Genomic DNA, 12,728 nt, shown 5'->3' on the forward strand with positions numbered 1-12,728 from the left:
GTACTCAAGAACATAGCAAATGCAAGATAGAGGGAGATAAAGGTTAGCTGCTTTGTCACAGCAAAAAAGCCAAGATTCAATCTTTCAACAACTTTGAGGACAATGCCCCATAAACTTAACGTTTAAATGTATCAGAGTTTCAGAAGACATGAAGATTCATTTCCTCCTAGAGGAAGAGCATGGCAGTATGTGAGATCTGTAATTGCCCATCTCATTAACAACGTCGTCTTCCGCCCGATAGAGAAAGTCAATTATTCGCCATATCTGCAAACAAATCCAGGCAGATTATGAGAAAAAGAAAGAATACATCGAGTTGTCATATAAAGAAAACTTATGTATGGTCAATTTATCAAGCTATACGGGCATGGTATTGCTTGTTTATGTTATTTATGATGCCAAGACCTATTCAATTCTATTTGCATATTGCACAAGCTGGTCACACAATTTTGCATATACCAAGACAACTTGGATATCACTAGTTATAATCATATATGCTAATAATACAGTTTTCCCAATAGGTAAACAGTTGTATAAGACGTATAGGAAATTTTACATTATTGAAGCACAAGAAAATTCTTGTTACCTGTAGTGTTCCACCGCCGCCATTGTTAGCTGCATCATCAGATACACTAACAATAGTCCACGGGTCTGATGCATTCCAATGAAAATCGACGACCTTATCCCTGCAGTTTTTGTTCAAATAAGCCATCATGAAATGAGAAATATAGATCAGGGTATTATGAGTAAATGCTCAAGCAAGAAGTGGAAATAGATAAGTACCTGTGCCCTGCATGTTGAAAGAATAAGCCTGGCGAACCCAAATTTCCTGTTCCAGAACCGCCCTCCATGTTGCCAATCTGCGTTGTTAACAATTCGGTTCAAGTAAATTTAATATAGTTCCTCAACAAGAAAATGGTTAAAAACTTAATACCCCTACATTTTAAATTTTTTTCCCAAAGTTGATTTATGACAGCATCATATCATTTATGTTAGCACACAAATTTGACACTGCAGATAGAAATAGTACAGGGAGTCCATACAAATATCTTATGGTTTCACCTTTGAGTGATCCCAGATATTCAAGATACCATCCTCTGCAGAAGTGCCAAATACAGAAGCTTTCATTGGGGACCACTGCAATAGAAATATGACAGTATGAATTGTTAGTCTCCCACATAAGGATTCAACAAAGTGACATGTAATCGCTTCTAATACCTGCACACACAGGACAGCAGCAGCATGGCCTTCAAATATGTGAATGGGGGATTTAACTCCTCCAGAAGTAAGTTTGCGAAGGTCATACATGCAAACAGTATTATCAGCAGATCTGAAAGAGGTAGGAATTGTTTAATCAAAAAAATAAAAAGTGGATGGAAGCAACTCTGAACTCATAAACTTGTATCAGTCCTGGCAGTTTTTCCTTTATGATTTTGTAACTAAATACCTGAAACATTAAACTGTACTTAAAGGTCATTAAAGGTAAAAAAGTACCCAGTCAAAATTAGATTGAGATCGTTAGGATTCCAATCAACACAATGAATGTCAGCACTGTGAGCCTTTTCAACCTGCGACATGGTCAAACCAAAGACAAATCAGAAAACATTTTTACAGAATGAATAGCAGGTATGGTAGACCATTCTTTGATATAGCAATGATAATTTAAATACCATCAGAACTTTACACTGTACTTTCTTAATCAACTAGCATTTATCATGTCAACTTCACATGATACTCATGCAATGATATAATACCACATTGCACAGCAAGGGAAAGATAATACAACTTCAAAACACTAGAAGTCGAGTGCCGAAGCATTTCAGAGATGATGCTCCAAAAATGCTGAGAAGACAAGGTAGAGCAAATAACCTTTAAGACAGGAGAATAACCAGTTCTTGCATCCCACAGTATGAGGCAAGAGTCATCACCAACACTACAGAACTCCCGGGCACTATATCACACATTCAAACGAGCAAAGGTGAAAACAGAGGTAACATTAGCAAAAAAAACAAAAAAAAAAAGAAGATTTCAACATTTGAGATATAGAACTTGAAACGTGCAATCCATTAAAGATTTTTTATATGATATCCAGCCTAAACTGATATTTATGACATATAAGACGTACTTCAGCACATAAAAAATCTAGCTTCCATCTCAAAACTAACACCACTTTTTATTTACAAAGTGGCCTACCTCGACGGATTAAACTGGACGTCTTCAACATTATCGTCGTGTCCTTGGAAAATTCCCCGAGCTTGAACTGTGGAGCCATATCCAGTCCTACCAGTGACAGCATCATCCTTAGAGCCTGGAAACTGTCGAGCTCTCCGATTGGCTGCCAAAGATGATACATGGTCATGGATGCTCCACAAAACCACAGACTTATCCTTCCCTGCCACATATATCTCATGGTTAACAATATGCTAAACTAGAACATTTTACATGGATAAAGAAAAGCTCCGGTAGAAAAGCAACAGAAGAAAAATTAATTGAACAAAATGAGCAATGAAGAGGTCTATGCAAGTTATCTGTAGTTGTTTGGCATGGCACCTTTTTGTTAATCAAATAACAAGTGTATATAACCATTTCTGTCTTCAAAGTATGATTAAGTTATCATACATACATTGATGTATTGGCAAGTGCGCATCTAAACGACACAAAGACACACAGAAACACACACACACAGAAGGAAGATGATCTGACCTCCAGAGAGCACAAAGGGTTCCGCAGAGCACATGGATAGAGCAAATTCAGCATTATCTTGATGTCCAGTCAGTATCTGGTAGATATCAAGTTATCAATCACCACATCAGGAGAATGATAGTTAAGCAGGAGAATAGTATATAAAGGAAACTAGACATGTAGCTACTCAGGGACATAACAAATTAAATAAACAACTTGAAAGTTGAAATGCAAAGTAATAAGCTTAAGCTTGCAACCAGCTTGAATAGTAATGCATGCATTGACAGATACATGTCAAAAGAGTAGATATCAAGTGGATCAAGAAGTTTTGTGAGAGCATACCAGGTCTGGGCAAGACGCTTTGGCGCCCGCAACACACTGACGATTGGGTTGGTTTTCAACATCCCAAATGAGGACCTAATCCAATTTAAAAAAGGTACGACATATAAAGCATTTGCTAAACTTGGACATCAAAACGAAGAAAGAACACAGCAAGGTCACATAGAAGATTGAGGAAATGGGAGCAATACATCAGGACTGTCAGTGTGAGTAGCCACAATGTAGTTATTCTGTGGCAGTTCCCTGATTCGATTCACCTGTAATAAAAACACATCAGGTGTATTAAAAACCTCAATTTTCCACTTTCTCTTTTTTGGACTTTCTTCTCTTTCAGAATATGATTAATGAGGCCATTTTCTTGTTTGCAATCTGCACAGACTGAATGCATTTGAATTTACATCAATTAGACAACGGATGGTGCATCTTGTGGTGCTCCACACGCAACAAATGAATCTTGAAAAATTATCAAAAGCAGGAATGCAAAATCATAATAAGGCTAGAAACAAGTCATTCTAGAATGTTGCAAGTCGAGTTGCAAAGAAAATCTACTAGCACCAAAAACCAATTTGTCTGTTTCTGCAGGTGAAGGGAAACCTCACTAGAATTTATTTAAAATGGAAAATCATTCAGTATATAAATTTTTGCATGATTTTCCTGTTGGTATATGAACTTCGAGAAATGATTCACTTGGAATATCTTGACAGGTTCTGACCAACACCTTGCAGGATTGAAGGGGTTAAATGACAAGTCACCAAGAACTAAATTTAAATAAGCAAAAGAGTACAACTGCACACTTAGAAATTGATGGAATTTTCTAAAACAGAATATGCAACTTTCCTCTAAGACAGTGGTCAATGTTATCATACTATCTTATCTTCTTAGTTTGATTTCCCCCTGTTGTGAATGCCATTCTAGTAATATCTAAGAATCCCAACAGTTGTTTATTTGTGTATCTGTAAAAAATTATTCACCTAATTAGTGTTAAATACTTCTACTTCTCAAATATAATTTCATTCAAGTTCAAATAACATTTTTGTGAACCAATGTTAAAATTCCTATATTAACATGTTCGCTAGAGGAAAAAAGTACATTCAATGGAGTACTGATAGAATCGCATTTTGTACTTATTTCATATAATATTTTAGCCTATTTTGTGATCAAATACTCCTAATTAAATATTATTTTGCAGCAATAGGACAAAAGAATTGGAAAATGAAGAAAAGCACCAAAATGGAAATTCAAACAAGACTCAAACTCAAATTCTGGCAAGAGTTTGGAACTGCTTGGACTACCTCTGATGAAGGAAGAGTTTAACTAGGATTATAATTTTATCTCTATAAGTCTTTTAGTTCAACTAGGAATCTACTTCTAATCCTAGTAGAACTAGGTATCCAGCTATTATAAATAGGTGATGTAATTCACTTTCAGAGACAACTTTTGAACTCTTTTATTTCTCTACGTTTTTATATTATTTTGCTTTTCATGCGTTCTTTCATGAGCATGTCTAGCTAAACCTCTCATTCCGGTTGAAGACTTGGTGAACGCTTAAATCCAACGGGTTGTGAGATCTAATTTATGCTTTCTACTTTTATTCATATTGGTATTTGTGTTGTTCTCTGTGCTTTTATTACAAATAATCTGATTTATTGTCAAGAATATTTGCCTAGCCAATTGAACTTTCAAATCCGTAATTGTTTGTTTAGTTCGATAACTAGTGGTAACACAACATAATTGATTATGTAGAAGTTTTCGATTATGTTGTGGGGAATGCACAATCTAACTTAAATAAATCCTCGTAGGAATTTATTGGTTAGAATTGGGCCTTTCTAGTTCTTAATGCTGTCGGTAAATTAAATCTTGAGGACGTTCCCAAGGTTGTTTACTGATTAGGGATTTAGTCAACGGACGTTCCTTGGCTATCCACAAGGTAAGGAAAGGTGAGGTTGTTAGGTCGTACCAATGGCCATAACCAATTTATCTATCATGAATAATTGTTATCTTTGCATCTATGATCAACCGTGGAATTAAGCGTGATCCTGTCTTTAACTGGAATACTCTCCTCTTATATTTATCTCTTCTAATTTTATTAGCTTTTTAGTTTTATTCTTCTTCACAATCAAAACTCCCCCTAATTATTTTCGTTTTTGAAGGAATTAATTTAAAACCAATCTCTGTGGATTCGACCCTACTCACACATCTACAAAAGTGTTTCGTAGGAATTATTTTTGGTGAATTCGACACCCATCAAGTACTTTAAGAAGACCAAAAAAAAAAAACTGATTTTTCTACTCTAGGTCTCTAACGTTCGCCTTTATTTTGTTAGTGATTAGTATTAAATACCAAATGAAGAAGCACTTTCCACTCTTCCCTCCCCACTCTACACCCTAGAAAGATATTAAACAACAATTAAAAGATTAGACATAACCTTTACATAAGAATAGAATAAAATTTATAAGTCAAATCATAAATAGCAGTTCACAGCAACATTTATTTATGTCAAGTAGTAGAAATATCATCAGAGATGGCATGATAGCTTAAGAATTCCAGTCCCTCAAACACATGTAAAGAAACTAGTTTGCTGAAGTTGTGTGATTGATACTATATACTAGAATATACATATATAGAGGCAATTAATATGAAAGGTCCACAAAACTAAAATTAATATTCCATAAGATCATGCATTAAAATAGAACATGTACAATATCAATAACCTTGCTTGTTAACGTATATAATGTTTAAAGAACGCAATTAGGAACCAAAATAAGGGGATAGATATTACTGTCCATAATTAACAAATTTTTCACTCCGTCTGTTTTTAAATTGATGAATAAAAGTAAAAAAAAAAAAAACCCAGATAGATAAAAGGGATAAAGTAGTCTTTATATGAAAACTCTAGGCAGAAATATATCAATCCAGGTCAAATGTGTCAATTAAGCCATTTCATAGAGTTCGTGGACCAATTTGAATAATGAAACAAAAGTAACCAAATTACTATTCACTTATTTATTTTCTCGTGTCAAATTTGTTTACTTTTCTGCTTTTCTTTATTTTGGCCAAATGAACACTTCTGTGTTTTAATTGAAAGACAAAAGCTAAAAAGAGTACTGCCACCATTATTTTATCATATTCAAAATCCAACAATAGAATGTCCAAAATTTTGAGTTAAAAGACTGCAAGAATGAAATGAAAAGGATTACAAACTTGAAATACGGGTCGAAGCTTGTAAGGGTTTACAAAATGAGGAGCAACCAGGGACATTTATCACTATTTATTTGAACATTGAGGCGATAAAATTGAAATGTACCTCGCCAGGATGAAGGATGGTCTTGTGCTTCTTGATAAAAGGTGAACGAGCATCTTCACTGAACTGAAAATATTGGCAAGAGATGCGTTGGCAAGATAATAAACTCCATGAGAATCAGGCAATCCATAATGATCAAAATCACAATGCCGGAAAAGCATAAATCAAATACATAGACATAGTTGCATGCACGAACACTGATGCTGACATAAATAGAAACATGCATAACATCTGCACCACACATTCAAGTTTTGGACAGATACATCACCTGTGATATGTGCTCTGCTGCTGCAACCCGACTTTTGACAACTTCAGCAGTTGCTATGACAAGTGTATTAGGAAGGCTGCCATCAGTCTACAGGACAAGGAGAAAAGGGGAAATTGACTAATTAACTTGATGGCACACACAACTAGGATATTCCATCTGCTTATAGCGTGAACATCATGACCCATCCAAGCACATAAAATGACAAACTACCAAAGCCATAATACATATTCATAAGTATCTGATACAGATAGAGTTTGAAGATATGAAAAACAACGGGACACCGAAACCAATAGGTAAAGGGGTAGGGGAAAGAGAAGGAAGAGGTCATAAAAGTATATCCTCCCCAAAGACTATGAGTCTGATCAAATATTGAATAAGGGAAGACGTATGTATCATTTCCCTCATACTAAATTTTCTTCTTGAGACTTTTCTGTACTTCATTTGAACTTTCTTTCCGAAACAATAGAAGTGTAGTTGAAATAAGCACTCAGAGATTGGGATATATATGAAATAGATGCTCAAATCCATGCAGGTTTATCAGAAATAGGAGAGAGATATTACTTCGGTTAACAAATATAGACAAGCATTTCAAAGCTCTAGCTCCCGCAGTTGAGATTTATTTATGAACTATAACATCATAGAACTAAAAAATTTTTGGTTCAACAAACTGTAAATCTTTTCCAAGTTGTCTAACTCAGTAAGGCCTGCATGTTTCTTATCATCCCAGGACCCAGTTCCGTTCAAACTTATCACACTTTTTAAGGAAGTAGTTTCAATCCATCATATTTTTCTCACAAGATTATTTCATATAAAAGTTCTAGCTTAGGCCACTGCTATTTACTCAATGAACTATAAATCCATGACAAGTTAGAGGACCTGTATTTTATCCAACGAACTTTGACTTTTAGACTAGTTGCTGAAATAAGGAGACAAGATGTATCCTGCCATCATCAAAATCTTTAAGTAGTTCCAACCCACCAAATTTCTGACAAGACCATGCATGTACACTTAATTTTTTGTCAAGATAAACTGACATAACAAACTACCAATACTGGGCATGTCAAAATAATAGGAATCTTTAAAGACAAGGAGCATTCACCTGCATAATGCCAGCTAACCAGATTTCTATCTGTCATTTCCAGTGGAAACTAATCCCAGAGTTCTGTATATAATTCCTTATCCAACATGATACAAACTCCAAAAATATTTAGCAGTTTCTAAGACTGGCAGAAAGAACTATTTTCTCTTTTCAAAACTCCAAAAAGAATTATTAATATCTAGCTACTAGAGACCCATTCCTAACAGTGATAATTAAGAAATGTGACTCTTACCCGTTCAGAGAGGTATAGCCGCTGATTGTTCTTGTAGGTTACTTCATTGAATCGCTCTCCCCAACTGATATGCCAAAAGAAAATATATAAATATACCAATAGAATAATTTCATTATAGTGAATTTCTCTGTGTCTTTCCTTTTCTTCTCTAAAGTGTCTCATTAATCAAAAACTTATATAAATTTCTATACAATAGATCCAGTCATTCATCAACCCTTCAAAAAAAGCTCCGAATTAAGTAGGAGAAAAAATATGAGCATGATGAACGAGGTGAAACTTTTCAGTTTATGCAACAGTTACTCAGCAATAAATTCAGAGGTCAAACTCAAGTTGACTAGTTTCTAGGAAATATTAATATATATACAGGACACATGCACATATATACTAATAATTTTTCATTTGTCAGTTATAGCTTATTGCCGATAAAAATGATCAAATTTAAAGTCAACATATTTTCCATTAGTCTTCATGTGCTTGTCCCTGTCTTATATTTCTCCTGACATCTGGTTATTCGGGTGTGGTAGTGAGCAGAAGATAGCTGCAATAATTATGCAACGAACATGTACATTGTTCCCACGTTTCTTATAAGCCTACCTAAGCTAAACGGAAATGGATACGCTTTAGGATAAGGAACATGCCACTTCTCGAAATGTTTAGGATGCGATTATGTTTTGCTGTGTGTATTTGTTTGTATTAAACAATGTTTTTATATAAAGTAAATACAACAAGATATTGATGCCAAAACAACAATAGAGAACCAATGCTAGAGTGAGAGTAGCTCTACTTCAACCTGATCTATTCATTTTCCCGTTTATACACCAAAAAACCATATACTTTCATACACAATAACTTCCAGAATAAATTACAAAATTATATATGTAGCAAAAATTTCAAATATTACAAAATCAATTATGTGACTAGAAACCCTGATACCAGCTCAAATGTTTACTAAATTAATTGATTTTAATGCTCATATATGATGGATGTTATGATTACACATACAACTTCATTGTAACCACTAGAAAAAATTGAGGACTGGCAAGTGAAAGAAGGCCAAACCAGGTTCTGTGCATGAAATTCATGCATTCCCATGAAAAATGATCATCACTTGTTACATTTCAGTTTTCCTATTTCACCAGTTTTTAGCTTTCTATCTCCATTTTCTCCGTTCTCTCCTTATATTTACTGTGTGCTGTCTCTGCACTTAGGCAGCAAACAATTCAAATTCTAATTAAACTTCTAAAAATTGCATGATCAGCTCGAGTTGACATTATAATTTAAAGCCGAGCTCAACTCCTTTGAGCTCATTGACAACAAAGTAAGCTAAGCTCGAGCCCGCACAAAGAATATGAATTCTGGTATTTAAATACCCAGAACTTTTTCTTTATTTTTGGTTTATCAACAATAGTATCTCCATTATCATACAAAATAACAAAACTATAACTCTAAAATTAATGTTACCATATACAATGTAGTATAAGGTATTGTTATATGAACTCATAAAGGATTTAGAATATTATCAATATAAACAAATTAATGTTTATGAGCTTTTGAACACTTAATTGATTTCAAATAGAGCTAATAATGAACCTATAATTGGAAAAAAATAATAAACCTTTAAACCGACAAGATCTAGCTCGCCTACTGGACAAACAAACTTCCTCAACTTATCTTGCAATCTTAGATGTATTTTGATTCCCAATGAAGGTAATATCTACTTTTATAGTGTTTGCCACTCTTTCCATGCATTACAAAGAATCAGAAGAAATCCACCCAATAAAGAAACGAGAGACCCCTATACATGTGCCTACTTAAGAAACTCAGCAAAAGTTGAAACCCTTTTCTTTTCCCCTGCTCTTCTCCAAAGCTTGTTAAGAGTGTTACATCTAATCTTCTTTACTATCCTGCAGAACTGCTAAATTATAGCCAATAATGTCAACCAAAGTCCAACTTATGAGACCTGATAAATAAAATTTCCAATAAAGCGTATACCTTGCACGAATCTCTTGATATCCTTCACAATCGCAAAAAACAACCAATGATGAATAATACAAAACAAATCTAACTTATGATGCATTGACAAGAAAAAGATTCTCAATAAATTTCCAGAATTTCCAATAACACCAGAAAAGAGTCGCACACAGTCAATAACAAATGTAACAACATATCAAATGTAAAAATCCAACACAGCACGCACTTATAACTCAAAATTTAAATATAGTTTTCCACAGTTCTCAATAACACCTCAATAGATAACATCAACAACAAATGTAAGAAATTAATCATCCACAAGAACTCCGAGAGACCAAAGCATATAGCTATACAAATGAATCAAGTTTATAAGTAGTAATGGAAGCAATTAAAATTATCAAATCAAATCCAGGATCAAGCGTTGATAAATCAAAAGATCTATCTTTCCACAATAACACCAAAGAAAACAAAGCATAAAACACAATCAACAATCACATCCTTAGAAAAACTTAAGCACAAAATCACAACCAACGCCGGGAGCATTCAGAAAACAGACCGGCAAGAAAGAGTAGGCCACACAAGGTTGTGATTGGCAAACCAATCATATAGGACAGGAATTAGTGTTTTCCAATTAACGTAACTCTTGTCCGCCGCCGGCTGTGGTGTTCTCTTACTCATTTTTCTCTCTATACTAATGCTCTATGTGTTGTGTGTGTGTTTTAGGTTACCACGCGATTATATGGTGGAGTGAGTGGTTGTGTGGGGTCGGGCTTGCAAATGCTGATTTGTCGTCTCTCTTTGCAACTTGACAAACTATAGAAAATTAAAAGAAAATTCGGGAATAAAAAAATCAAGAAAATGTGGGGGAGGGGGGGGGGGACAAGGTAACGTGCTCACAATGTTTTCTTCTTTTACTTTAACTTAAATAATTTTAACCAATTATATACTTTAAAATTTCTAAAATAACTTTGAAGAGAGTTTCAAGGTTTCTAAAATGATGTGAACTAATCAAAGTTTGGAAAGAGAAAGAAACAACGGTTTATTATTTAATAGGCTTTCTTACCACATTTCAACATGGTCTTCAATGGGCAAACAGAAAATACAGTTAAATTGTTTTACTTATTATGGATAAACGTTTCTAGTCTTTCTATGAAAAGGTGGATGATCAGGATCTGCCTCTTGTTTCATATTGCAACTTTGTAAAAACCATTTTGGTGCTAGTGGCATTAGCTTAAATGGTTCTTGCATGTATTTCTATAAATGAATAATGAAAAGCAGTTAAAAAGATGTCCACATTATATTATGATTTGGGGGGAAAATAAAATTAACGCCATAGTTATGACTCTCATCATAACTACCTTTTTAATTTCATTGCTTAATGTTTAACAGTGAACTTCCTCTTTTCTAACTTGCTCTAATATTTCGGTCAGCAATATTGCAAGAGCACAAACTTGGGAAAGAGTAGGAATTATGGATAGGCAATTCCATCCCTTGGTATGCAATTGTCAGCATTAATGCCCTCCTCCTTTAGGCAATTTGTCTAATTAGCTCTCGTAACAAAAGATATGTGCCTGTTATTGAAATCTTCACTAACCTTATCATCATTCAACTGGGACAAACTCTAGTATCAAAAACATGGCCTACCTAAATCAATCCATCAACCCCTTCAAGTTTGTTCCCTTGTCCTGCTATTTATATATAAAAAGCATACAAGATAAGCAAATCTTTCGGTTGCTTCCTATGCAGGTGCCTACAAATCATGCTTTCATGCAGCATCTAATGAACTTTTTAACCCATGAACATAAAGAAAACCCCAATTCAGTACTTCTCTGAGTTAAAATCATAAAACATGGAATACATTTTGATCAGATCAACTCTGCATAATTGACAAACTAGAAACCAAAAAATTGAAGTCATTTTGTAGAAGGATTTGCTAAAGTCTATGTGATACGTGAACTTAAAATCGTTTATTCTAGCCTCTAGATACAGTTTGCTAAGCTTTAGTTACAATGAGAGCAACTGATTTAATCCATGGAGAAACAATAAACAGTGAATAAGATTCAAAAAGTATACGAGATTTTTCAAATGAAAGGGTCGGCACACTTAAAACAGAAATCCAGACCAGAATGTTGACCAGCATAATCCAACACTAACAAGCGAACGTCAGCAAAAAATTTACACAATCAAAATTCAAAACAATGAAAGTGGACAGAACTGCTAAATATTATAATGCACCTATAAAACGATGGCCAACTTATAACACACAACACTAAGAAACAAATCACTGACACCGCGCATAATCATCAAAATTTGGGAACACCAGGTATAGGAGAAGGCCGAACTCATACTAACTGATTGGAAAGGGTCCAAGGACAGAGCAGATTCCTAGTAGGAGGCGGAGAGGCAACGATGAATGCAGAGAAATACCTGTCATCTCAGTAGGGCTGTGGAGGACCGTCAGAGGATATACCACGATTGGCCGAGGTCGGAAAGGGAGCCGCTGCCGGCAATAATGGCCGCTGTGGAACATAACGATGGGAGGCATTTTCACAAACAAGTTCCATGCATATATTACAAACGAAGATCTGATGGCACAGAAAAATAGGCGTCGAGAGGGTTTGCGACGTGGGTAAAGGGTCGGATCTTTGTTTAAAACGGTTGGCCCGTCCGTTCAATGGCGGGAGTAAAACACATAACTGAATATGGGTATGGGTTTGGGCCCATTCAATAGAGGACTGGACTTCAAATAATAATAACCAATAATATGTCGCGTAGATAGTTTTTCTCTTTTAAGGCGTAGATAAAGCTAGGATAATTATATTTTAACCCATTATCATAT

General features: G+C 34.8%; 1 protein-coding gene across 3 annotated transcripts; it reads right to left on the bottom strand.

Moving 5' to 3' along the window:
* Positions 1-13: 13 nt before the first annotated feature.
* Positions 14-12,305, bottom strand: LOC105157749 (WD-40 repeat-containing protein MSI4). 3 transcript variants are annotated; one of them, XM_011074211.3, is made up of 15 exons: positions 10,446-12,302; positions 7,919-7,982; positions 6,588-6,674; positions 6,323-6,385; positions 3,210-3,275; positions 3,022-3,096; positions 2,701-2,776; positions 2,191-2,389; positions 1,867-1,948; positions 1,492-1,565; positions 1,216-1,327; positions 1,060-1,134; positions 781-857; positions 584-683; positions 14-264 (listed from the first exon to the last, which is right to left on the bottom strand). In XM_011074211.3, exons 1-15 carry the CDS (start codon positions 10,565-10,567, stop codon positions 157-159), a joined length of 1,380 nt encoding a protein of 459 aa, XP_011072513.1. In that variant the 5' UTR covers positions 10,568-12,302; the 3' UTR covers positions 14-156. The 3 variants fall into 3 exon arrangements, with proteins under 3 accessions (XP_011072513.1, XP_020547993.1, XP_088734171.1); XM_020692334.2 differs by lacking the exons at positions 7,919-7,982; positions 10,446-12,302 and adding an exon at positions 7,687-7,912; XM_088878045.1 differs by lacking the exons at positions 14-264; positions 584-683 and having other exon boundaries at positions 1,041-1,134; positions 10,446-12,305.
* Between the last annotated feature and the right edge of the window lie 423 nt (positions 12,306-12,728).

The sequence above is a fragment of the Sesamum indicum genome, linkage group LG3 (assembly GCF_026168435.1).
Source record: "Sesamum indicum cultivar Baizhima isolate 11 linkage group LG3, ASM2616843v1, whole genome shotgun sequence".
Taxonomy (NCBI): Eukaryota; Viridiplantae; Streptophyta; class Magnoliopsida; order Lamiales; family Pedaliaceae; genus Sesamum; species Sesamum indicum.